A 25,098-nucleotide genomic window follows, 5' to 3' on the forward strand; every position below is an offset into this window, starting at 1 on the left:
CTCTCTGTCGTGCTGGCCTGCCTGTCCCTCCTCTCTCTCTCTGTCGTGCTGGCCTGCCTGTCCCTCCTCTCTCTCTCTCTCTGTCGTGCTGTCCCTCCTCTCTCTCTCTCTCTGTCGTGCTGGCCTGCCTGTCCCTCCTCCTCTCTCTCTCTGTCGTGCTGGCCTGCCTGTCCCTCCTCTCTCTCTCTCTCTGTCGTGCTGGCCTGCCTGTCCCTCCTCTCTCTCTCTCTCTCTGTCGTGCTGGCCTGCCTGTCCCTCCTCTCTCTCTCTCTGTCGTGCTGGCCTGCCTGTCCTCTCTCTCTCTCTCTGTCGTGCTGGCCTGCCTGTCCTCTCTCTCTGTCGTGCTGGCCTGCCTGTCCCTCCTCTCTCTCTCTGTCGTGCTGGCCTGCCTATCCTCCTCTCTCTCTCTCTGTCGTGCTGGCCTGCCTGTCCTCTCTGTCGTGCTGGCCTGCCTGTCCTCCTCTCTCTCTCTGTCGTGCTGGCCTGCCTGTCCCTCCTCTCTCTCTCTCTGTCGTGCTGGCCTGCCTATCCTCCTCCTCTCTCTCTCTCTGTCGTGCTGGCCTGCCTGTCCTCTCTCTCTCTCTGTCGTGCTGGCCTGCCTGTCTCCTCTCTCTCTCTGTCGTGCTGGCCTGCCTGTCCCTCCTCTCTCTCTCTCTCTCTGTCGTGCTGGCCTGCCTATCCTCCTCTCTCTCTCTCTGTCGTGCTGGCCTGCCTATCCTCCTCTCTCTCTCTCTGTCGTGCTGGCCTGCCTATCCTCCTCTCTCTCTCTCTGTCGTGCTGGCCTGCCTATCCTCCTCTCTCTCTCTCTGTCGTGCTGGCCTGCCTGTCCTCTCTCTCTCTCTGTCATGCTGGCCTGCCTGTCCCTCCTCTCTCTCTCTCCATCGTGCTGGCCTGCCTGTCCTGCCTGTTCTATGTCTGTAAAAGGTTGTGTTAAATATAACTTCATTACCCGGCCCTTGAGGTCATACATACGTAATAGGAGCATTATTCTGCATTGTGAATTGATTTGGAATTCTATGATTTTTTTTGTTATCGTTTTAACAGAAAACTTTAAACGTTAAGAAAAATTGTCAGTTTGTCACATCCCAAGAGTGGATGGATGCTTACTGTAGCTGATTGAGGATGGATGGAGTGGATGGAGGCTTACTGTAGCTGATTGAGTATAGATGGAGTGGATGGAGGCTTACTGTAGCTGATTGAGGATGGATGGAGTGGATGGAGGCTTACTGTAGCTGATTGAGGATGGATGGAGTGGATGGAGGCTTACTGTAGCTGATTGAGGATGGATGGAGTGGATGGAGGCTTACTGTAGCTGATTGAGTATAGATGGAGTGGATGGAGGCTTACTGTAGCTGATTGAGGATGGATGGAGTGGATGGAGGCTTACTGTAGCTGATTGAGGATGGAGTGGATGGAGGCTTACTGTAGCTGATTGAGGATGGATGGAGTGGATGGAGGCTTACTGTAGCTGATTGAGGATGGATGGAGTGGATGGAGGCTTACTGTAGCTGATTGAGTATAGATGGAGTGGATGGAGGCTTACTGTAGCTGATTGAGGATGGATGGAGTGGATGGAGGCTTACTGTAGCTGATTGAGGATGGATGGAGTGGATGGAGGCTTACTGTAGCTGATTGAGGATGGATGGAGTGGATGGAGGCTTACTGTAGCTGATTGAGGATGGATGGAGTGGATGGAGGCTTACTGTAGCTGATTGAGGATGGATGGAGTGGATGGAGGCTTACTGTAGCTGATTGAGTATAGATGGAGTGGATGGAGGCTTACTGTAGCTGATTGAGGATGGATGGAGTGGATGGAGGCTTACTGTAGCTGATTGAGGATGGAGGCTTACTGTAGCTGATTGAGTATAGATGGAGTGGATGGAGGCTTACTGTAGCTGATTGAGGATGGATGGAGTGGATGGAGGCTTACTGTAGCTGATTGAGTATAGATGGAGTGGATGGATGCTTACTGTAGCTGATTGAGTATAGATGGAGTGGATGGAGGCTTACTGTAGCTGATTGAGGATGGAGGCTTACTGTAGCTGATTGAGGATGGATGGAGTGGATGGATGCTTACTGTAGCTGATTGAGTATAGATGGAGTGGATGGAGGCTTACTGTAGCTGATTGAGGATGGATGGAGTGGATGGAGGCTTACTGTAGCTGATTGAGGATGGATGGAGTGGATGGAGGCTTACTGTAGCTGATTGAGTATAGATGGAGTGGATGGAGGCTTACTGTAGCTGATTGAGGATGGATGGAGTGGATGGAGGCTTACTGTAGCTGATTGAGGATGGATGGAGTGGATGGAGGCTTACTGTAGCTGATTGAGGATGGATGGAGTGGATGGAGGCTTACTGTAGCTGATTGAGGATGGATGGAGTGGATGGAGGCTTACTGTAGCTGATTGAGGATGGATGGAGTGGATGGAGGCTTACTGTAGCTGATTGAGTATAGATGGAGTGGATGGAGGCTTACTGTAGCTGATTGAGGATGGATGGATGACTGGGGTATTTAGTGTTGTCCTGCTAATCTGTTTTAACATGCTCCTCCTACATAGTTATCTTATTAGTTGCTGCTATATTCGTTCTATATCGCCTCCATTAGACTTTCTCAGGGAAATGAAGTTTAGCACCTTTTGATATAGATCCATTATTATTTGATAAGAGGCAAACTCCCCTAGACATTCGAGGCAGAGAAATACTAGTTGGAGCCTGGTAAGGAAGGAAGGGAATATATAGTCTTAAACAAGCACAGTGACGTCCATCACACTAAAGAGCCAACTACAGTGCCTTCAGAAAGTATTCACACCCCCTTCTACATTTTGTCACTGGTCTACACACAATACCCAATTTGCTTAAGAAGTCACATAATACGTTGCATGGACTCACTCTGTGTGCAATATTGGTGTTTAACATGATTTTTGAATGACTACGTTGAGGCCAATGGTGACTTTAAAACAGTTACAGAGTTTAATGGATGTGATAGGAGAAAACTGAGGATGGATCCACAACATTGTAGTTACTCCACAATACTAACCTAAATGACAGAGTGAAAAGAAGGAAGCCTGTACAGAATACAAATATTCCAAAACATGCATCCTGTTTGCAACAAGGCACTAAAGAAATACTGCAAATAATGTGACAAAGCAATTCACTTTTTGTCCTGAATACAAAGTGTTATGTTTGGGGCAAATCCAATACAACACATCACTGAGTACCACTCTCCATATTTTCAAGCATAGTGGTGGCTGCATCATGTTATGGGTATGCTTGTCATCGTTAAGGACTGGGGAGTTTTTCCAGAATAAAAAAATAAATAATGTTTAGCTAAGCACAGTTAAAACCTAGAACCTGGTTCAGTCTGCTTTCCACCAGAGACGGGGAGATGAATTCACCTTTCAGCAGGACAATAACCTAAAACACAAGGCCAAATCTACACTGGAGTTGCTTACCAAGAAGACAGTGGATGTTCCGGAGTGGTCGAGTTACAGTTTTGACTTAAGTCTGCTAGAAAATCTTCTGATAATCTATAATGGCGCCGGAGGAGGTGGCTGGCAATTTTATGGGTTTCTAACCAACTGTGCTATTTTGTTAGTTTTTTCGTATTGTTTGTAACTTATTTTGTACATAAAGTTGCTGCTACCGTCTGTTATGACCGAAAAGAGCTTCTGGACATCAGAACAGCGATTACTCACCTCGAACTAGACAAAGATTTTTTCTTTAATGAGTCCAAAGTGAAGGATATACTGCTCTCATCGAGCTGTATAAGGCCATAAGCAAACAAGTAAAATGCTCATCCAGAAGCGGCGCTCCTAGTGGCCGGGGACTTTAATGCAGGCAAACTTACATTTGTTTTACCTAATTTCTACCAGCATGTCACATCTTTAACCAGAGGGGAAAGAAACTCTAGACCACCTTTAATCCACACACCGAGACGCATACAACGCTGTCCCTCCACTTGACGAATCTGACCGTAACTCTATCCTCCTGATTCCTGCTTACAAGCAGAAACTAAAGCAGGAAGTACCAGTGACTCGCTCAATACAGAAGTGGTCAGATGACACGGATGCTACGCTACAGGACTGTTTTGCTAGCACAGACTGGAATATGTTCCGTGACGTCTTCCCCACAGTGACCGTACGTACATATCCCAACCAGAAGCCATGGATTACAGGCAACATCCACACTGAGCTAAAGGGTAGAGCTGCCGCTTTCAAGGAGCAGGACTCTAACCCAGACGCTTATAAGAAATCCCGCTATGCCCTCAGACGAACCATCAAACAGGCAAAGCGTCAATACAGGCCTAAGATTGACTCGTACTACACCGGCTCTGACGCTCGTCCAATATGGCTGTTATTATTACGGACATCACTCTGGCCAGACCCACCTGCTCTCACCCCTCTCCAGTGCCTGGCACTACTCTCAACTGGGGCCGAGCTTCCTGCCTCAGGTTCCTTGGTGTCCACATCACCAACAAACTATCATGGTCCAAACACACCAAGGCACTACAGAGGGTAGTGCGTACGGCCCAGTACATCACTGGGGCCAAGCTTCCTGCCATCCAGGACCTCTATACCAGGACAGCCCAGTACATCACTGGGACCAAGCTTCCTGCCATCCAGGACCTCTATACCAGGACAGCCCAGTACATCACTGGGGCCAAGCTTCCTGCCATCCAGGACCTCTATACCAGGACAGCCCAGTACATCACTGGGGCCAAGCTTCCTGCCATCCAGGACCTCTATACCAGGACAGCCCAGTACATCACTGGGGCCAAGCTTCCTGCCATCCAGGACCTCTATACCAGGACAGCCCAGTACATCACTGGGGCCAAGCTTCCTGCCATCCAGGACCTCTATACCAGGACAGCCCAGTACATCACTGGGGCCAAGCTTCCTGCCATCCAGGACCTCTATACCAGGACAGCCCAGTACATCACTGGGGCCAAGCTTCCTGCCATCCAGGACCTCTATACCAGGACAGCCCAGTACATCACTGGGGCCAAGCTTCCTGCCATCCAGGACCTCTATACCAGGCGGTGTCAGAGGAAGGCCCTCAAAATGGTCGAAGACTCCAGCCACCCTAGTCATAGACTGTTCTCTCTGCTACCACACGGCAAGCGGTACCGGAGCGCCAAGTCTAGGTCCAAAAGGCATCATAACAGCTTCTACCCCCAAGCCATAAGACTCCTGAACAGCTAATCATGGCTACCCGGACTATTTGCACTGCCCCCCCACCCCATCTTTTTACACTGCTGCTACTCTGTTAATTATTTATGCATAGTCACTTTAACTCTACCCACATGTACATATTACCTCAACTACCTCAACTAGCTGGTTCCCCCGCACATTGACTCTGCACCGGTACCCCCCTGTATATAGCCTCCCTACTGTTATTTTATTTTACTTCTGCTCTTTTTTTCTCAACACTTTTTTGTTATAATAATAAATAAATAATTGGTCATTTAGCAGACGCTCTTATCCAGAGCGACTTACAGGAGCAATTAGGGTTAAGTGCCTTGCTCAAGGGCACATCGACAGATTTTTCACCTAGTGGGCTCGGGGATTAGAACCAGCGACCTTTCGGTTACTGGCACAACGCTCTTAACCACTAAGCTACCTGCCTCCTTGTTGTTGTTGTTTTATTTTACTTTTTTATAAAAAAATAAATGCATTGTTGGTTAAGGGCTGTAAGTAAGCATTTCACGGTACTACACCTGTTGTATTCGGCGCATGTGGCAAATAAAATGTGATTTGATTTGTCTGCAAACTTCATGATTGAGTTGGAGGCGTGCCTGGCCACGCAGTCATGGGTGAACAGGGTGGACAGGAGGGGGCTGAGCACGCACCCTTGTGGGGCCCCAGTGTTGAGGATCAGCGAAGTGGAGATGTTGTTTCCTACCTTCACCACCTGGGGGCGGCCCGTCAGGAAGTCCAGGACCACCCAGTTGCACAGGGCGGGGTTCAGACCCAGGGCCTCGAGCTTAATGATGAGCTTGGAGGGTACTATGGTGTTGAATGCTGAGCTATAGTCAATGAACAGCATTCTTACATAGGTATTCCTCTTGTCCAGATGGGATAGGGCAGTGTGCAGTGTGATGGCGATTGTATCATCTGTGAATCTATTGGGGCGGTAAGCAAATTGAAGTGGGTCGAGGGTGACGGGTAAGGTGGAGGTGATATGATCCTTGTAGAGAGCCCTGCCACATCCGACGAGCGTCGGAGCGGGTATAGTACGATCCGATCTTAGGCCTGTATTGACTCTTTGCCTGTTTGATGGTTCGTCTGAGGGCATAGCGGGATTTCTTATAAGCGTCCGGATTAGTGTCCCGCTCCTTGAAAGCGGCAGCTCTACCCTTTAGCTAGGTGCGGATGTTGCCTGTAATCCATGGCTTCTGGTTGGGGTATGTACGTACGGTCACTGTGGGGACGACATCATCGATGCACTTATTGATGAAGCCAGTGACTGATGTGGTGTACTCCTCAATGCTATTTGAAGAATCCCGGAACATATTCTAGTCTGTGCTAGCAAAACAGTCCTTTAGCTTAGCATCTGCTTCATCTGACCACTTTTTATTAACCGAGTCACTGGTGCTTCCTGCTTTAGTTTTTGCTTTTAAGCAGGAATCAGGAGGATAGAGTTATGGTCAGATTTGCCAAATGGAGGGCGAGGTCCATCCACTCCATTCATTCAGTGTCCATGTTGCCCGTTGGCATCAGCTACTTCTATCGTTACTTCATAGAGAAGAACAGTTACTTGGGGAAAGTAGAGTATAGATTGTATTGGGGGAAAGGATATTGTCTCAACTTATCTAGTATAGATTGTTTTGGAGGAGGGGTAATTTACGATAAGCAGGTCTTAGTCATCACTGTATGTAGCGTACATACATGATATACCATCCATCCTACAGTGAGCTCATTGTATTGTCCTACTTCCTCCTCTTCTCAATGCAGGGGACTCTCCTCCTTCAGTTGGAGCTTGATAAGGGCTTTGTTTAAAATCTACTTGAATCAATCTATGGCAAGACCTGAAAATGGTTGTCTAGCAACGATCAACAACCAATTTGACAGAGCTTGAAGAATTTTGAAAAGACTAATGGGCAAATGTTGCACAACCCAGGTGTGGAAATCTCTTAGAGACTGACCCAGAAAGACTCCCAGCTGTAATCGCTGCTAAAGGTGATTCTAACATGTATTGACTCAGGGGGTTGAATACTTGTTTAATCCAGATATATTAGTGTTTTTTTTTTTTTTTTTACAAATGTTAGAATTTTTCATCCACTTTGACATGACAGAGTATTTTGTGTAGATCATTGACAAAAAATGACAATTAAATCCATTTGAATCCCACTTTGTAACACAACAAAGTGTGGAAAATGTCAAGGGGTGTGAATCCTTTCTGATGGCACTGTACTATACATTGAAGAATGTGCCAGAAGTGGACGACTGGAGATCTGTACTGTAGGCCCTTTTCTGTTGTTGCTTCAAAGCCTCTTATTGATTTTTGACTAATTAAAGTCATTGATTGTCTGTAGTGTCCAATCACCTTGTCTCTAAGGTTGTTAATCAGGTAACATTGGAAACCCTACAGACCATTACAGACTGGAGCTGTCAACCATTCTTTCAATATCTGCTGTGTTGTAATGCTGTTGCTGTTTGACTAGGTCTTTACGTTGCCAGATTTCACCCTTCCTTACAGTAGTGTTTGTGTTGCCAGATTTCACACTGCCATCTCTGACTGTAGTATTTCTGTGTTGCCAGATTTCACACTGCCATCTCTGACTGTAGTATTTCTGTGTTGCCAGATTTCACACTGCCATCTCTGACTGTAGTATTTCTGTGTTGCCAGATTTCACACTGCCATCTCTGACTGTAGTTTTTCTGTGTTGCCAGATTTCACCCTGCCATCTCTGACTGTAGTATTTCTGTGTTGCCAGATTTCACACTGCCATCTCTGACTGTAGTTTTTCTGTGTTGCCAGATTTCACCCTGCCATCTCTGACTGTAGTTTTTCTGTGTTGCCAGATTTCACACTGCCATCTCTGACTGTAGTTTTTCTGTGTTGCCAGATTTCACCCTGCCATCTCTGACTGTAGTTTTTCTGTGTTGCCAGATTTCACCCTGCCATCTCTGACTGTAGTATTTCTGTGTTGCCAGATTTCACCCTGCCATCTCTGACTGTAGTTTTTCTGTGTTGCCAGATTTCACCCTGCCATCTCTGACTGTAGTTTTTCTGTGTTGCCAGATTTCACCCTGCCATCTCTGACTGTAGTTTTTCTGTGTTGCCAGATTTCACCCTGCCATCTCTGACTGTAGTTTTTCTGTGTTGCCAGATTTCACCCTGCCATCTCTGACTGTAGTTTTTCTGTGTTGCCAGATTTCACCCTGCCATCTCTGACTGTAGTTTTTCTGTGTTGCCAGATTTCACCCTGCCATCTCTGACTGTAGTTTTTCTGTGTTGCCAGATTTCACCCTGCCATCTCTGACTGTAGTTTTTCTGTGTTGCCAGATTTCACCCTGCCATCTCTGACTGTAGTTTTTCTGTGTTGCCAGATTTCACCCTGCCATCTCTGACTGTAGTATTTCTGTGTTGCCAGATTTCACCCTGCCATCTCTGACTGTAGTTTTTCTGTGTTGCCAGATTTCACCCTGCCATCTCTGACTGTAGTTTTTCTGTGTTGCCAGATTTCACCCTGCCATCTCTGACTGTAGTATTTCTGTGTTGCCAGATTTCACCCTGCCATCTCTGACTGTAGTATTTCTGTGTTGCCAGATTTCACCCTGCCATCTCTGACTGTAGTTTTTCTGTGTTGCCAGATTTCACCCTGCCATCTCTGACTGTAGTTTTTCTGTGTTGCCAGATTTCACCCTGCCATCTCTGACTGTAGTATTTCTGTGTTGCCAGATTTCACCCTGCCATCTCTGACTGTAGTTTTTCTGTGTTGCCAGATTTCACCCTGCCATCTCTGACTGTAGTATTTCTGTGTTGCCAGATTTCACCCTGCCATCTCTGCTGGAAGTGTTCCTGAGCCGGGAGGTGAAGGCCGTCCCCCTGAGGGCGGGGAAAGTCCAGAAGACCGGTGCATTGCACTCTGGGAAGCGGTCACGCGGTGGCGGCAGCAGTAGCTCCACCTGGAAGGTCCTGCGCCGCTCACGCCAGACCGCTCAGCGCTACTCCATAAGGGATGCTCGCCGCTCCCAGCTCTCCACCTCTGACTCAGACGCCAACTCTGACATCAAGGCCGTCAGTGGTGGCGCAGGTGGAGTGCGTAGTCGGCGTTCTCGCGGTTCTACTACGATCCGTGTGAGCTGCCAGCATCACCGTTCGGAGGATCCCTTGTTGCCCTCGCCCCCTGTCCCCCCTCCCGAAACCACCATGGCCTCGCCTTTCCCCCTCTACCCACAACCCCGGACCACCGCGGACACAGAGACCCTGACTGACCCAGCTGCCATGTCCATATTCAACCGGATGGAGAACTCTCCCTTCGACCTCTGTCATGTTCTGCTCTCGCTCCTGGAGAAGGTGTGTGTGTGTGTATTTTCTAATTGTATTGAATGTGAAGTGCCCAATGCACAGCCTTGTCAATCTTGCCCAAGCTGTCCATTTTTGCTACAACCAGGACCACAATGGAAATAAGTTGGTAGACTTTGTGTATTTAATACTACATCATGTTGAAGACTTTGTGTATTTAATACTACATCATGTTGAAGACTTTGTGTATTTAATACTACATCATGTTGAAGACTTTGTGTATTTAATACTACATCATGTTGAAGACTTTGTGTATTTAATACTACATCATGTTGAAGACTTTGTGTATTTAATACTACATCATGTTGAATGTATAGTTGTTCTCAAGTAGCTGCAGTAGCTCTATATGTATTTTCAATATGTCCCCCAAAAATAATTCATTCCTTTTTTTCAAGGTGTGTAAGTTTGACATGAGCATCAACCACAACCCGGGTCTGGCTGTCAGTGTGGTGCCTAGCCTCACTGAGATCCTCACCGAGTTTGGAGACTGCTGTGGTCCGGGGGGAGGAGTGGGAGGAGAGGGGGCGGAGGAGCTGGCTGGAGGCTGGACAGAGGAACCCATCGCTCTGGTCCAGGTACCCCTGTACTTTCATTTGTCTTAATTGAATAAAATACTTAATGTATTTAATAATATACTTAATATATTTAATACAATAATTCAATACTTAATGTAAATGCTTGAATTGGTCTTTTTACACATTGTGCTGTACTTACTATTGTCATTGTATTGTGATAGTTTGACATTGTATTGTGATAGTTTGACATTGTATTGTGATAGTTTGACATTGTATTGTCATTGTATTGTGAAAGTTTGACATTGTATTGTCATTGTAGTGTGATAGTTTGACATTGTGTTGGCATTGTATTGTGATAGTTTGACATTGTATTGTCGTTGTATTGTGATAGTTTGACATTGTATTGTCATTGTATTGTGAAAGTTTGACATTGCATTGTGATAGTTTGACATTGTATTGACATTGTATTGTGATAGTTTGACATTGCATTGTCATTGTATTTTGATAATTTGACATTGTATTGTGATAGTTTGACATTGTATTGTGATAGTTTGAAATTGTATTGTGATAGTTTGACATTGCATTGTCATTGTATTGTCATTGTAGTGTGATAGTTTGCCATTGCATTGGCATTGTATTGTGATAGTTTGACATTGTATTGTCATTGTATTGTGATAGTTTGACATTGTATTGTCATTGTATTGTGATAGTTTGACATTGTATTGTGATAGTTTGACATTGTATTGTCATTGTATTGTGATATTTTGTCATTGTATTGTGATAGTTTGACATTGCATTGTCATTGTAGTGTGATAGTTTGACATTGTATTGACATTGTATTGTGATAATTTGACATTGTATTGTCATTGTATTGTGATATTTTGTCATTGTATTGTGATAGTTTGACATTGTATTGACATTGTATTGTGATAGTTTGACATTGCATTGTCATTGTATTTTGATAATTTGACATTGTATTGTGATAGTTTGACATTGTATTGTGATAGTTTGACATTGTATTGTGATAGTTTGACATTGCATTGTCATTGTATTGTCATTGTAGTGTGATAGTTTGCCATTGCATTGGCATTGTATTGTGATAGTTTGACATTGTATTGTCATTGTATTGTGATAGTTTGACATTGTATTGTCATTGTATTGTGATAGTTTGACATTGTATTGTGATAGTTTGACATTGTATTGTCATTGTATTGTGATATTTTGTCATTGTATTGTGATAGTTTGACATTGCATTGGCATTGTATTGTGATGGTTTGACATTGCATTGTCATTGTAATGTGATAGTTTGACATTGTATTGACATTGTATTGTGATAATTTGACATTGTATTGTCATTGTATTGTGATATTTTGTCATTGTATTGTGATAGTTTGACATTGCATTGTCATTGTAGTGTGATAGTTTGACATTGCATTGTCATTGTAGTGTGATAGTTTGACATTGTATTGTGATAGTTTGACATTGTATTGTCATTGTATTGTGATATTTTGTCATTGTATTGTGATAGTTTGACATTGCATTGTCATTGTAGTGTGATAGTTTGACATTGTATTGACATTGTATTGTGATAATTTGACATTGTATTGTCATTGTATTGTGATATTTTGTCATTGTATTGTGATAGTTTGACATTGTATTGACATTGTATTGTGATAGTTTGACATTGCATTGTCATTGTATTTTGATAATTTGACATTGTATTGTGATAGTTTGACATTGTATTGTGATAGTTTGACATTGTATTGTGATAGTTTGACATTGCATTGTCATTGTATTGTCATTGTAGTGTGATAGTTTGCCATTGCATTGGCATTGTATTGTGATAGTTTGACATTGTATTGTCATTGTATTGTGATAGTTTGACATTGTATTGTCATTGTATTGTGATAGTTTGACATTGTATTGTGATAGTTTGACATTGTATTGTCATTGTATTGTGATATTTTGTCATTGTATTGTGATAGTTTGACATTGCATTGGCATTGTATTGTGATGGTTTGACATTGCATTGTCATTGTAGTGTGATAGTTTGACATTGTATTGACATTGTATTGTGATAATTTGACATTGTATTGTCATTGTATTGTGATATTTTGTCATTGTATTGTGATAGTTTGACATTGCATTGTCATTGTAGTGTGATAGTTTGACATTGCATTGTCATTGTAGTGTGATAGTTTGACATTGTATTGTCATTGTATTGTGATAGTTTGACATTGCATTGTCGTTGTATTGTGATAGTTTGACATTGTATTGTCATTGTATTGTCATTGTATTGTGATAGTTTGACATTGTATTGTCATTGTATTGTGATAGTTTGACATTGTATTGTGATAGTTTGACATTGTATTGTCATTGTATTGTGATAGTTTGTCATTGTATTGTGATAGTTTGACATTGTATTGTCATTGTAGTGTGATAGTTTGACATTGTATTGTGATAGTTTGACATTGTATTGTCATTGTATTGTTATAGTTTGTCATTGTATTGTGATAGTTTGACATTGTATTGTCATTGTAGTGTGATAGGTTGTCATTGTATTGTGATAGTTTGACATTGTATTGTCATTGTATTGTGATAGTTTGACATTGTATTGTGATAGTTTGACATTGTATTGTCATTGTATTGTGATAGTTTGTCATTGTATTGTCATTGTATTGTGATAGTTTGTCATTGTATTGTCATTGTATAGTGATAGTTTGACATTGTATTGTGATAGTTTGACATTGTATTGTCATTGTATAGTGATAGTTTGACATTTTATTGTCATTGTATTGTGATAGTTTGACATTTTATTGACATTGTATTGTGATAGTTTGACATTGTATTGTCATTGTATTGTGATAGTTTGACATTGTATTGTGATAGTTTGACATTGTATTGTGATAGTTTGACATTATATTGTCATTGTATTGTGATAGTTTGACATTGTAGTGTCATTGTATAGTGATAGTTTGACATTTTATTGTCATTGTATTGTGATAGTTTGACATTGTATTGTCATTGTATTGTGATAGTTTGTCATTGTATTGTGATAGTTTGACATTGTATTGTGATAGTTTGACATTGTATTGTCATTGTATTGTTATAGTTTGTCATTGTATTGTGATAGTTTGACATTGTATTGTCATTGTAGTGTGATAGGTTGTCATTGTATTGTGATAGTTTGACATTGTATTGTCATTGTATTGTGATAGTTTGACATTGTATTGTGATAGTTTGTCATTGTATTGTGATAGTTTGTCATTGTATTGTCATTGTATTGTGATAGTTTGTCATTGTATTGTCATTGTATAGTGATAGTTTGACATTGTATTGTGATAGTTTGACATTATATTGTCATTGTATTGTGATAGTTTGACATTGTAGTGTCATTGTATAGTGATAGTTTGACATTTTATTGTCATTGTATTGTGATAGTTTGACATTGTATTGTCATTGTATTGTGATAGTTTGTCATTGTATTGTGATAGTTTGACATTGTATTGTGATAGTTTGACATTTTATTGTCATTGTAGTGTGATAGTTTGACATTGTAGTGTCATTGTATTGTGATATTTTGACATTGTATTGACATTGTATTGTGATAATTTGACATTGCATTGTCATTGTATTTTGATAGTTTGTCATTGTATTGTGATAGTTTGACATTGCATTGTCATTGTAGTGTGATAGGTTGTCATTGTATTGTGATAGTTTGACATTGCATTGTCGTTGTATTGTGATAGTTTGACATTGTATTGTCATTGTATTGTGATAGTTTGACATTGTATTGTGATAGTTTGACATTTTATTGTCATTGTAGTGTGATAGTTTGACATTGTAGTGTCATTGTATTGTGATAATTTGACATTGCATTGTCATTGTATTTTGATAGTTTGTCATTGTATTGTGATAGTTTGACATTGCATTGTCATTGTAGTGTGATAGGTTGTCATTGTATTGTGATAGTTTGACATTGCATTGTCGTTGTATTGTGATAGTTTGACATTGTATTGTCATTGTATTGTGATAGTTTGACATTGTAGTGTTATAGTTTGTAATGTTGCAAGTATTTGTATTGGTTTTGTTTTACTATGGCTGTAAGTATTACCACGAGTGATGAAAATAAAGATAGTCCTGTAAGTGGCTCTGGATAAGAGCGTCTGCTAAATGACTACAATGGAATGTAAATGTTAGCCCAAGGCTAGTATTTTCAGACCAGACTAGGAGGAAATATGCCAAACTAGCCCAAAAGTAATATTCTTAAGTATGGCATGGCATACATTTGGCTAGTGGAACATCATCCAGCCTGGCTGGCCGGTGCCCATAATCCTTCACTTCCATCCCGGAGTATGACTAGCTAATTAATAATAAAGAACAATCTGATCTGTCTCCTCTCAGAGGATGCTGCTGAGGACCATCCTCCACCTGATGTCAGTAGACGTGGGTCAGAGTGAGGCTCTACCAGACAGCCTGAGACGCAGCCTGACTGACCTGCTCAGGTACGTAGCCAAGAGGTTAGAGAACAGGACCGGCGGCGCTAGACAGCCTGAGACGCAGCCTGACTGACCTGCTCAGGTACGTAGCCAAGAGGTTAGAGAACAGGACCGGCGGCTCCAGACAGCCTGAGACGCAGCCTGACTGACCTGCTCAGGTATGTAGCCAAGAGGTTAGAGAACAGGACCGGCGGCGCTAGACAGCCTGAGACGCAGCCTGACTGACCTGCTCAGGTACGTAGCCAAGAGGTTAGAGAACAGGACCGGCGGCTCCAGACAGCCTGAGACGCAGCCTGACTGACCTGCTCAGGTACGTAGCCAAGAGGTTAGAGAACAGGACCGGCGGCGCTAGACAGCCTGAGACGCAGCCTGACTGACCTGCTCAGGTACGTAGCCAAGAGGTTAGAGAACAGGACCGGCTCTACCAGACAGCCTGAGACGCAGCCTGACTGACCTGCTCAGGTACGTAGCCAAGAGCTTAGAGAACAGGACCGGCTCTACCAGACAGCCTGAGACGCAGCCTGACTGACCTGCTCAGGTACGTAGCCAAGAGCTTAGAGAACAGGACCGGCTCTACCAGACAGCCTGAGACGCAGCCTGACTGACCTGCTCAGGTACGTAGCCAAGAGGTTAGAGAACAGGACCGGCTCTACCAGACAGCCTGAGACGCAGCCTGACTGACCTGCTCAGGTACGTAGCCAAGAGGTTAGAGAACAGGACCGGCGGCTCCAGACAGCCTGAGACGCAGCCTGACTGACCTGCTCAGGTACGTAGCCAAGAGGTTAGAGAACAGGACCGGCGGCTCCAGACAGCCTGAGACGCAGCCTGACTGACCTGCTCAGGTACGTAGCCAAGAGGTTAGAGAACAGGACCGGCGGCTCCAGACAGCCTGAGACGCAGCCTGACTGACCTGCTCAGGTACGTAGCCAAGAGGTTAGAGAACAGGACCGGCGGCTCCAGACAGCCTGAGACGCAGCCTGACTGACCTGCTCAGGTACGTAGCCAAGAGGTTAGAGAACAGGACCGGCGGCTCTAGCCTCGGGGAGGGCGACACAAATATGGGAACCGAACTGAACTGGCAGCTGAAAGGTTGGACAATGGTCAAAAAGCCATGTATTCTATTTTATTTAGAGCCACGCTGAAGATCAGGTCCTGCCTGGAGAGACAGGCAGACCCATTCGCTCCCAGACCCAAGAAGACCCTGCAGGAGGTGCAGGACGAGTTCTCTTTCTCCCGCTGGAGACACCGTTCCCTGCTGTTACCTGAGCTGCTGGAGGGGGTACTGCAGGTATGGATTGGTAATGTCTCAAATGGCACCCTATTCCCTATATAGTGCACTACTTTAGACCAGAGAATGGCACCCTATTCCCTATATAGTGCACTACTTTAGACCAGAGAATGGCACCCTATTCCCTATATAGTGCACTACTTTAGACCAGAGAATGGCACCCTATTCCCTATATAGTGCACTACTTTAGACCAGAGAATGGCACCCTATTCCCTATATAGTGCACTACTTTAGACCAGAGAATGGCAGCCTATTCCCTATATAGTGCACTACTTTAGACCAGAGAATGGCACCCTATTCCCTATATAGTGCACTACTTTAGACCAGGGCCCACATCCATTGTCAATATTGTGTAGTGTATTTTTTTTTGCTGATGTACAACCAGGAAGATAATTTTATTGTCCTCTTTCAGTCAGTCAACTTCAGTACAACATACTATGGGGAGTCTCATTCTCACGACTTCGGTTGAAGGATCTATAATCACGCCTGACAAGGCCAATGAAATCCACGCCTCGCTTGAAGCCCCGCCTTCCACAGGTGATGAGCGTGAGGCTCGGATTTATTCCTTCAATTATTCCGCTGTTCACCTCTGTGTGAACAGGAACGATTCGCGCTACTGAAACAAGCAATTGGAACACAAAACTGTCTTATGCTGCGCCAACTAAACTGTCCCTTAGTGGTAGAGCGTGCTCTCCCCCCGGCCGTTTTTTCCTGAAGTATGGTTTCATAAGTTTCCTAATCACGAACAATGAGTTATTCTTGGAATTGCTTGGCCTGGCTTTGGCAATAAGTAAGATGGCTGATGCAACCGAAGCGACGAAGGCCAACAAGCCGGGCCAAGTGGGTTAAAAGATACTCACGTTTGTTGTCTTGTATGTCTCGGCTCGGTGCATTTTCAGGCTGCTCTCGCTCCAATCAGTTTGTGTGTGAGACTAGGAGATTGCTGGCGCTCTTCCCCTCCTAGTCCATGGCACAGATTCTCTTGACAATCATGTAGCATTCTTGAGAAGGCTTGGTGTTTCCAATAGTGACTTCCTCTCCGGGGTGCCCGTACCTCGGCTGAGTCTGAGTTGCGGAACGCGGAGATAGTTTGGGTCGAATATCTCCTGGCTCTATTCCTGCCTCCCCACGGGGGAGTTGCTCTATTCCTGCCTCCCCACGGGGGAGTTGCTCTATTCCTGCCTCCCCACGGGGGAGTTGCTCTATTCCTGCCTCCCCACGGGGGAGTTGCTGGCGTAACTATCTTGTTTAGTATACGTAGCGTTCAGTCTCTTGGTTATTCTAAACGGACCGTGCTGCGGTCAAAGAGGATAGCTAGCCTGGCTTAGACTAAAGAGCCTCCTGACTAATGTCGGCTAGCATGCACAACTTCCGGTGAATAAAACGTACTAGCGTTCCCCTGGCGCTATGGCAACCCCGTTCCTATTTTCATTTCCTGGAGTTGGAGGGAGTAGGGAAAGAGGGGCTTGCGTGCTCCTCCGATGAGGAAGTAGCCCCTGAGCTCCACAGAAACATGACTGGGACGCCAGTGGCCCCCACGTTTTGTTACGACAAACGGGGTGCTATGTCAGCCATTCCCGGAGGCCTCTGTGCCCATAAAGGGGCCGGGCATCATGCAGGCAGGCTCTACGGTCAGTGTGTTGGAAGCTTGTCCATGTTTAATGCCCCTCTGGTATTCGGCGTTCCATGGTGTTCATGGGGTTCAAGGGCTTTATCAATCTCCCCAGGGTGGGTGTAATACATTGGGTGACTCATTACTTGGATGAATTAGCTTATTCCTGCCTGTAGCTCACTAGTTCCTAGTGTCTGGTGATACAGAGCTGTGGTTGGTAGCGGAGTCGGAGGACACCACCATGCTACTGTCCCTCCCCAGTCTCTGAACCATGCTACTGTCCCTCACACAGTCTCTGAACCATGCTACTGTCCCTCCCCAGTCTCTGAACCATGCTACTGTCCCTCCCCAGTCTCTGAACCATGCTACTGTCCCTCACACAGTCTCTGAACCATGCTACTGTCCCTCCCCAGTCTCTGAACCATGCTACTGTCCCTCCCCAGTCTCTGAACCATGCTACTGTCCCTCCCCAGTCTCTGAACCATGCTACTGTCCCTCACACAGTCTCTGTGGTACCTATGATTCCCAAAATGAGCTGTCTATCTCCAGCTCAGTTATTTTCATTCCTGGGAATTAGATTGAATTACGAATCGCCCCTGTCTGTTCCCAGAGCTGTCTGTCCCATTCCCAGCCTGGTCGCCAGTAGGTACCTATGACTGGTAGATATTTTAGAATGCTGGATGCCAGGTGGTTAACGGAACGCATCTTACAGCCTAAACCGAGTGAGGCTTGTTGTGACAACAGGTTTGACAAGCGAGGCCGGATATTTGGTTCTTATTGGCCTGGCCCCAGACAGGGCCAATCTGATGGCTTGAGGTTTACCTCTGAATGCTACCATTCAGTCTGTAAGGGCTCCCTCCACGAAAGGGCTGTATGAGAATAAGTGGTAAGTGTTTGAGCTCTGGTGCCAAGATAAAGGACTGGTTCCTTTTCAGTGCTCTGGGAGGCACATCCTTACTTTCCTACAGGATGGTTGAAAGTGCACATGGCCACTATCCCAGCGTGTCATGTGGGAATTGACGGAGCCTCACCGGGGCCCACCCCCTGGTTGTGCGCTTCCTGGAAGGTGTACGTCGTATTTCCAGACCAGTCAACAGTCACCATTAGCCGGCCTCCACCCAGTACCCTGCCCTGAACCTTAGTCACTGTTACCAGCAGGCTATCACCCGGTACTCTACCCTGCACCTTAGTCACTGTTACTAGCAGGCTACCACCCGGTACTCTACCCTGCACCTTAGTCACTGTTACCAGCAGGCTATCACCCGGTACTCTACCCTGCACCTTAGTCACTGTTACCAGCAGGCTATCACCCGGTACTCTACCCTGCACCTTAGTCACTGTTACCAGCAGGCTATCACCCGGTACTCTACCCTGCACCTTAGTCACTGTTACCAGCAGGCTATCACCCGGTACTCTACCCTGCACCTTAGTCACTGTTACCAGCAGGCTATCACCCGGTACTCTACCCTGCACCTTAGTCACTGTTACCAGCAGGCTATCACCCGGTACTCTACCCTGCACCTTAGTCACTGTTACCAGCAGGCTACCACCCGGTACTCTACCCTGCACCTTAGTCACTGTTACCAGCAGGCTATCACCCGGTACTCTACCCTGCCTGAACCTTAGTCACTGTTACTAGCAGGCTACCACCCGGTACTCTACCCTGCACCTTAGTCACTGTTACCAGCAGGCTATCACCCGGTACTCTACCCTGCACCTTAGTCACTGTTACCAGCAGGCTATCACCCGGTACTCTACCCTGCACCTTAGTCACTGTTACCAGCAGGCTATCACCCGGTACTCTACCCTGCACCTTAGTCACTGTTACCAGCAGGCTATCACCCGGTACTCTACCCTGCACCTTAGTCACTGTTACTAGCAGGCTATCACCCGGTACTCTACCCTGCACCTTAGTCACTGTTACCAGCAGGCTATCACCCGGTACTCTACCCTGCACCTTAGTCACTGTTACTAGCAGGCTACCACCCGGTACCCTACCCTGCACCTTAGTCACTGTTACCAGCAGGCTATCACCCGGTACTCTACCCTGCACCTTAGTCACTGTTACTAGCAGGCTATCACCCGGTACTCTACCCTGCACCTTAGTCACTGTTACCAGCAGGCTATCACCCGGTACTCTACCCTGCACCTTAGTCACTGTTACCAGCAGGCTATCACCCGGTACTCTACCCTGCACCTTAGTCACTGTTACTAGCAGGCTATCACCCGGTACTCTACCCTGCACCTTAGTCACTGTTACTAGCAGGCTATCACCCGGTACTCTACCCTGCACCTTAGTCACTGTTACTAGCAGGCTATCACCCGGTACTCTACCCTGCACCTTAGTCACTGTTACTAGCAGGCTATCACCCGGTACTCTACCCTGCACCTTAGTCACTGTTACTAGCAGGCTATCACCCGGTACTCTACCCTGCACCTTAGTCACTGTTACTAGCAGGCTATCACCCGGTACTCTACCCTGCACCTTAGTCACTGTTACTAGCAGGCTATCACCCGGTACTCTACCCTGCACCTTAGTCACTGTTACCAGCAGGCTATCACCCGGTACTCTACCCTGCACCTTAGTCACTGTTACTAGCAGGCTATCACCCGGTACTCTACCCTGCACCTTAGTCACTGTTACTAGCAGGCTATCACCCGGTACTCTACCCTGCACCTTAGTCACTGTTACCAGCAGGCTATCACCCGGTACTCTACCCTGCACCTTAGTCACTGTTACCAGCAGGCTATCACCCGGTACTCTACCCTGCACCTTAGTCACTGTTACCAGCAGGCTATCACCCGGTACTCTACCCTGCACCTTAGTCACTGTTACTAGCAGGCTATCACCCGGTACTCTACCCTGAACCTTAGTCACTGTTACTAGCAGGCTATCACCCGGTACTCTACCCTGAACCTTAGTCACTGTTACTAGCAGGCTACCACCCGGTACTCTACCCTGCACCTTAGTCACTGTTACCAGCAGGCTATCACCCGGTACTCTACCCTGCACCTTAGTCACTGTTACCAGCAGGCTACCACCCGGTACTCTACCCTGCACCTTAGTCACTGTTACCAGCAGGCTATCACCCGGTACTCTACCCTGCACCTTAGTCACTGTTACTAGCAGGCTATCACCCGGTACTCTACCCTGCACCTTAGTCACTGTTACCAGCAGGCTATCACCCGGTACTCTACCCTGCACCTTAGTCACTGTTACTAGCAGGCTATCACCCGGTACTCTACCCTGCACCTTAGTAACTGTTACTAGCAGGCTATCACCCGGTACTCTACCCTGCACCTTAGTCACTGTTACTAGCAGGCTATCACCCGGTACTCTACCCTGCACCTTAGTCACTGTTACTAGCAGGCTATCACCCGGTACTCTACCCTGCACCTTAGTCACTGTTACCAGCAGGCTATCACCCGGTACTCTACCCTGCACCTTAGTCACTGTTACCAGCAGGCTATCACCCGGTACTCTACCCTGCACCTTAGTCACTGTTACCAGCAGGCTATCACCCGGTACTCTACCCTGCACCTTAGTCACTGTTACTAGCAGGCTATCACCCGGTACTCTACCCTGAACCTTAGTCACTGTTACTAGCAGGCTATCACCCGGTACTCTACCCTGAACCTTAGTCACTGTTACTAGCAGGCTACCACCCGGTACTCTACCCTGCACCTTAGTCACTGTTACCAGCAGGCTATCACCCGGTACTCTACCCTGAACCTTAGTCACTGTTACTAGCAGGCTACCACCCGGTACTCTACCCTGAACCTTAGTCACTGTTACTAGCAGGCTATCACCCGGTACTCTACCCTGAACCTTGGAGGCTGCTACCCATTGAACACTGTTCACTTTAATAATGTGTACATAGTGTTTTACCCACTTCATATGTATATACTGTATTCTAGTCATGGTTCATCCTATATAACTACTGCTGTCCACTCCATATGTATATACTGTATTCTAGTCATGGTTCATCCTATATAACTACTGCTGTCCTCTTCATATGTATATACTGTATTCTAGTCATGGCTCATCCTATATAACTACTGCTGTACACACCTTTTATATTCACATACTGTCTATACACACCATTTATCTGTATATATTATATTACCTGCGATAACATCTGCAAATCTGATTTTGATTTGTCTCAGTCAGGTCAGATCAAATCAAATTGTATTGGCACATACATATTTTTTGCAGATGTTATTGCGGGTGTAGCGAAATGCTTGTGTTTCTAGCTCCAACAGTGCAGTAATATCTAACAATACACAACAATACACACAAATCTAAAAGTAAAATAATGGAATTAAGACACCAAGGTGCTCCTGTGTAATGATCATGCTGTTTAATCAGCTTATTGATATGCCACACCTGTCAGGTGGATGGATTATCTTGGCAAAGGAGAAATGCTCACTAACAGAGATGTAAACAAATTTGTGTACAATATTTGAGAGAAATACGTTATTTGTGCGTATGGAACATTTCTGGGATATTTTATTTCAGCTCATGAAATATGGGACCAACACTTTACATGTTGTGTTTATGTTTTTGTTCAGTATAGAAATAAGAGGTCCAATAATGTATCCCTGTGGAACACCACACTAATAAATACAATGAATCTAATGTAATCTATTGTAATCCAGCGCCTGATAGGGTGGTCTGGTTAAAGTAGGGCACTATATTGGGAATACGGTGCCATTTGCAGATGTGCGATAATTGTAATTTCTTAAAACCATTCTATGAATGTAATGGGATGTACAGGTGCTGCTGGGGTGTCTCCAGGCCTCGGCCCCCAACCCCTTCTTCTTCAGCCAGGCTCTAGAGCGGCTCCATGAGTTCATCCAGCATCGCGGCCTGGAACTGTTTGAGGCCACCGTTCTGAGGCTAGAGAGGCTGGGCCGCGCCCCCGACTCTGAGGTTTGATTGATTGATTTTATTTGATCAATGGGGGGGCCAGCTTCCCAGACACAGATTAAGTCTAGTCCTAGACTAAAAAGAGATTCTCCACTGAGCTTGCTTTTCAGTCCAGTACTAGGCTTAATTTGTTTCTAGTGAATTTGGCCCACTGAGTTGCCTCAGCCATTAGAGTACAACAACAATACACACATAAAAATATATTAAAAACACAATAAAGTCCAAAGACTAAATTCCGTGATGTTCCATTCAGGTGGGGGGTGAGGCAGCAGACCGGCTGAGAGGACTGATCTCCGGCGTCCTGAAGATCGTCAGCGCCGTGAAGACCGCTAAGTCAGAGCAGCTGCACCAGTCCGTCTGTGCCCGCCGTCGTCACCGCCGCTGTGAATACTCCCACTTCCTGCATCATCACCGCGACCTCTCCGGACTCCCCGTCTCCGCTTTCAAACAGGCCGCCCGCCGCAACCCCTTCGAAGAGACAGAGTCCGAGGGGAAGGAGGGAGTGGATGACGTGGTGCGTTACCCAGAGAGGTGCTGCTGCCTGGCAGCCTGTGCCCACCAGTGTCTCCGTCTGCTCCAGCGCCTGTCCTCAAGCGGCCCAGCGGTGCTCCAGGTCCTAGCTGGGGTCCAGGCTGTGGGGATCTGCTGCTGCATGGACCCTCGGTCTGTAGTCGGTCCTCTCCTCAACGCCTTCCAGGCTCCAGGCCTCCGCTCCTACCAGTCCCACATACTCTCTGTTCTCTCCCGGCTGATCCTGGATCAGTTAGGAGGCGGCCAGCCCTCTGAGAAGGCTAAGCTAGCCTCCTGTAACATATGTACTCTGGACAGCAGTCAGCTGCCGGGCCTGGAGGAGACGCTCCAGCAGGGGGAGGTCAGGGTGTCGTCCCCCAGTTTGAGCTACCGTTCCCAGGGTATCCTCCCCAGCGGAGGGGGGGCAGAGGATATACTGTGGAAGTGGGATGCGCTGGAGGCGTACCAGGGGCTGGTGTTCGGGGAGGACCAGGCACTCAGCCAACAGGTCGCGGGACACGTGTGTCACCTGACGTTGAGAGGGAACGCTGTGGTCCAATGGCAGCTCTACACGCACATCTTCAACCCCGTACTGCAGAGGGGGGTGGAGCTTGTGCACCACGCCCAACAACTGGGTGTCTCTACAGTGTGTAGCCAGGTGTGCTCCGACCACACCCAGTGTCTACCTGTAGAAGTGCTGCTGGTTTACCTGCAGACATTACCCACCCTGCTCAAGTCCAGGTAAGGACCTTCTCTGTTTGTTCCCTCCTCCAGTCTAACGGTTTCCTGTCTACTCCGCCTTCTCCTCCCTGTCTTCTGCCTCCTTCTCCTCCCTGTCTTCTGCCTCCCTCTCCTCCCTGTCTTCTGCCTCCTTCTCCTCCCTGTCTTCTGCCTCCCTCTCCTCCCTGTCTTCTGCCTCCTTCTCCTCCCTGTCTTCTGCCTCCTTCTCCTCCCTGTCTTCTGCCTCCCTCTCCTCCCTGTCTTCTGCCTCCTTCTCCTCCCTGTCTTCTGCCTCCCTCTCCTCCCTGTCTTCTGCCTCCTTCTCCTCCCTGTCTTCTGCCTCCTTCTCCTCCCTGTCTTCTGCCTCCCTCTCCTCCCTGTCTTCTGCCTCCCTCTCCTCCCTGTCTTCTGCCTCCTTCTCCTCCCTGTCTTCTGCCTCCTTCTCCTCCCTGTCTTCTGCCTCCCTCTCCTCCCTGTCTTCTGCCTCCTTCTCCTCCCTGTCTTCTGCCTCCTTCTCCTCCCTGTCTTCTGCCTCCTTCTCCTCCCTGTCTTCTGCCTCCTTCTCCTCCCTTACGTCTGGAAATGTTACTAGCCGTCAAATCCTTCCTTCCTTTGTCGTTGGAGTTTTGTATGGGGGACAATGAAAGAGTGTGGAATTCGGTCAGTATTTAAGTGAGTCATAATGCTTAGGTTGTTATGAGTGCATTGGTAGTTTTTCTATAAAAGATCATTGGCTAGAATGTTCCCACCTGATCTCGTCTCCTCCCGTCTGCCTTTGCGGACATGTATTTTCATTGTTAGAGTGGTCAGTTGACCATCTCAGTGCCATCTCAGTGCCATCTCAGTGCCATCTCGGTGCCATCTCAGTGCCATCTCAGTGCCATCTCAGTGCCATCTCAGTGCCATCTCAGTACCAGCCCAATAATCCACTCTGACAGTGTTTGTCAGCAGATCTATTTCTCTGTGTGTCATTGCTAATTGAGAGTATGTGGTAAAGGATAGTATAGTACATTGAGGGGAAAAAAGTATTTGATCCCCTGCTGATTTTGTACGTTTGCCCACTGACAAAGACATGATCAGTCTATAATTTTAATGGTAGGTTTATTTGAACAGTGAGAGACAGAATAACAACAACAACAAATCCAGAAAAACGCATGTCAAAAATGTTATAAATTGATTTGCATTTTAATGAGGGAAATAAGTATTTGACCCCTCTGCAAAACATGACTTAGTACTTGGTGGCAAAACCCTTGTTGGCAATCACAGAGGTCAGACGTTTCTTGTAGTTGGCCACCAGGTTTGCACACATCTCAGGAGGGATTTTGTTCCACTCCTCTTTGCAGATCTTCTCCAAGTCATTAAGGTTTCGAGGCTGACGTTTGGCAACTCGAACCTTCAGCTCCCTCCACAGATTTTCTATGGGATTAAGGTCTGGAGACTGGCTAGGCCACTCCAGGACCTTAATGTGCTTCTTCTTGAGCCACTCCTTTGT

General features: G+C 46.2%; 1 protein-coding gene across 1 annotated transcript in view; it reads left to right on the forward strand.

Moving 5' to 3' along the window:
• LOC123491976 (lysosomal-trafficking regulator-like) overlaps window positions 1–25,098 on the forward strand; it is a gene marked incomplete at its 3' end in the record, with an annotated part of 197,496 nt that overhangs the window by 106,203 nt on the left and 66,195 nt on the right. Inside the window, 6 exon segments of the mRNA XM_045223552.1 lie at window positions 8,994–9,523; window positions 9,928–10,107; window positions 14,452–14,552; window positions 15,678–15,834; window positions 22,224–22,379; window positions 22,630–23,627. Coding sequence (XP_045079487.1) covers window positions 8,994–9,523; window positions 9,928–10,107; window positions 14,452–14,552; window positions 15,678–15,834; window positions 22,224–22,379; window positions 22,630–23,627 — 2,122 coding nt within the window.

This window comes from Coregonus clupeaformis, chromosome 1 (assembly GCF_020615455.1).
Source record: "Coregonus clupeaformis isolate EN_2021a chromosome 1, ASM2061545v1, whole genome shotgun sequence".
NCBI lineage: Eukaryota > Metazoa > Chordata > Actinopteri > Salmoniformes > Salmonidae > Coregonus > Coregonus clupeaformis.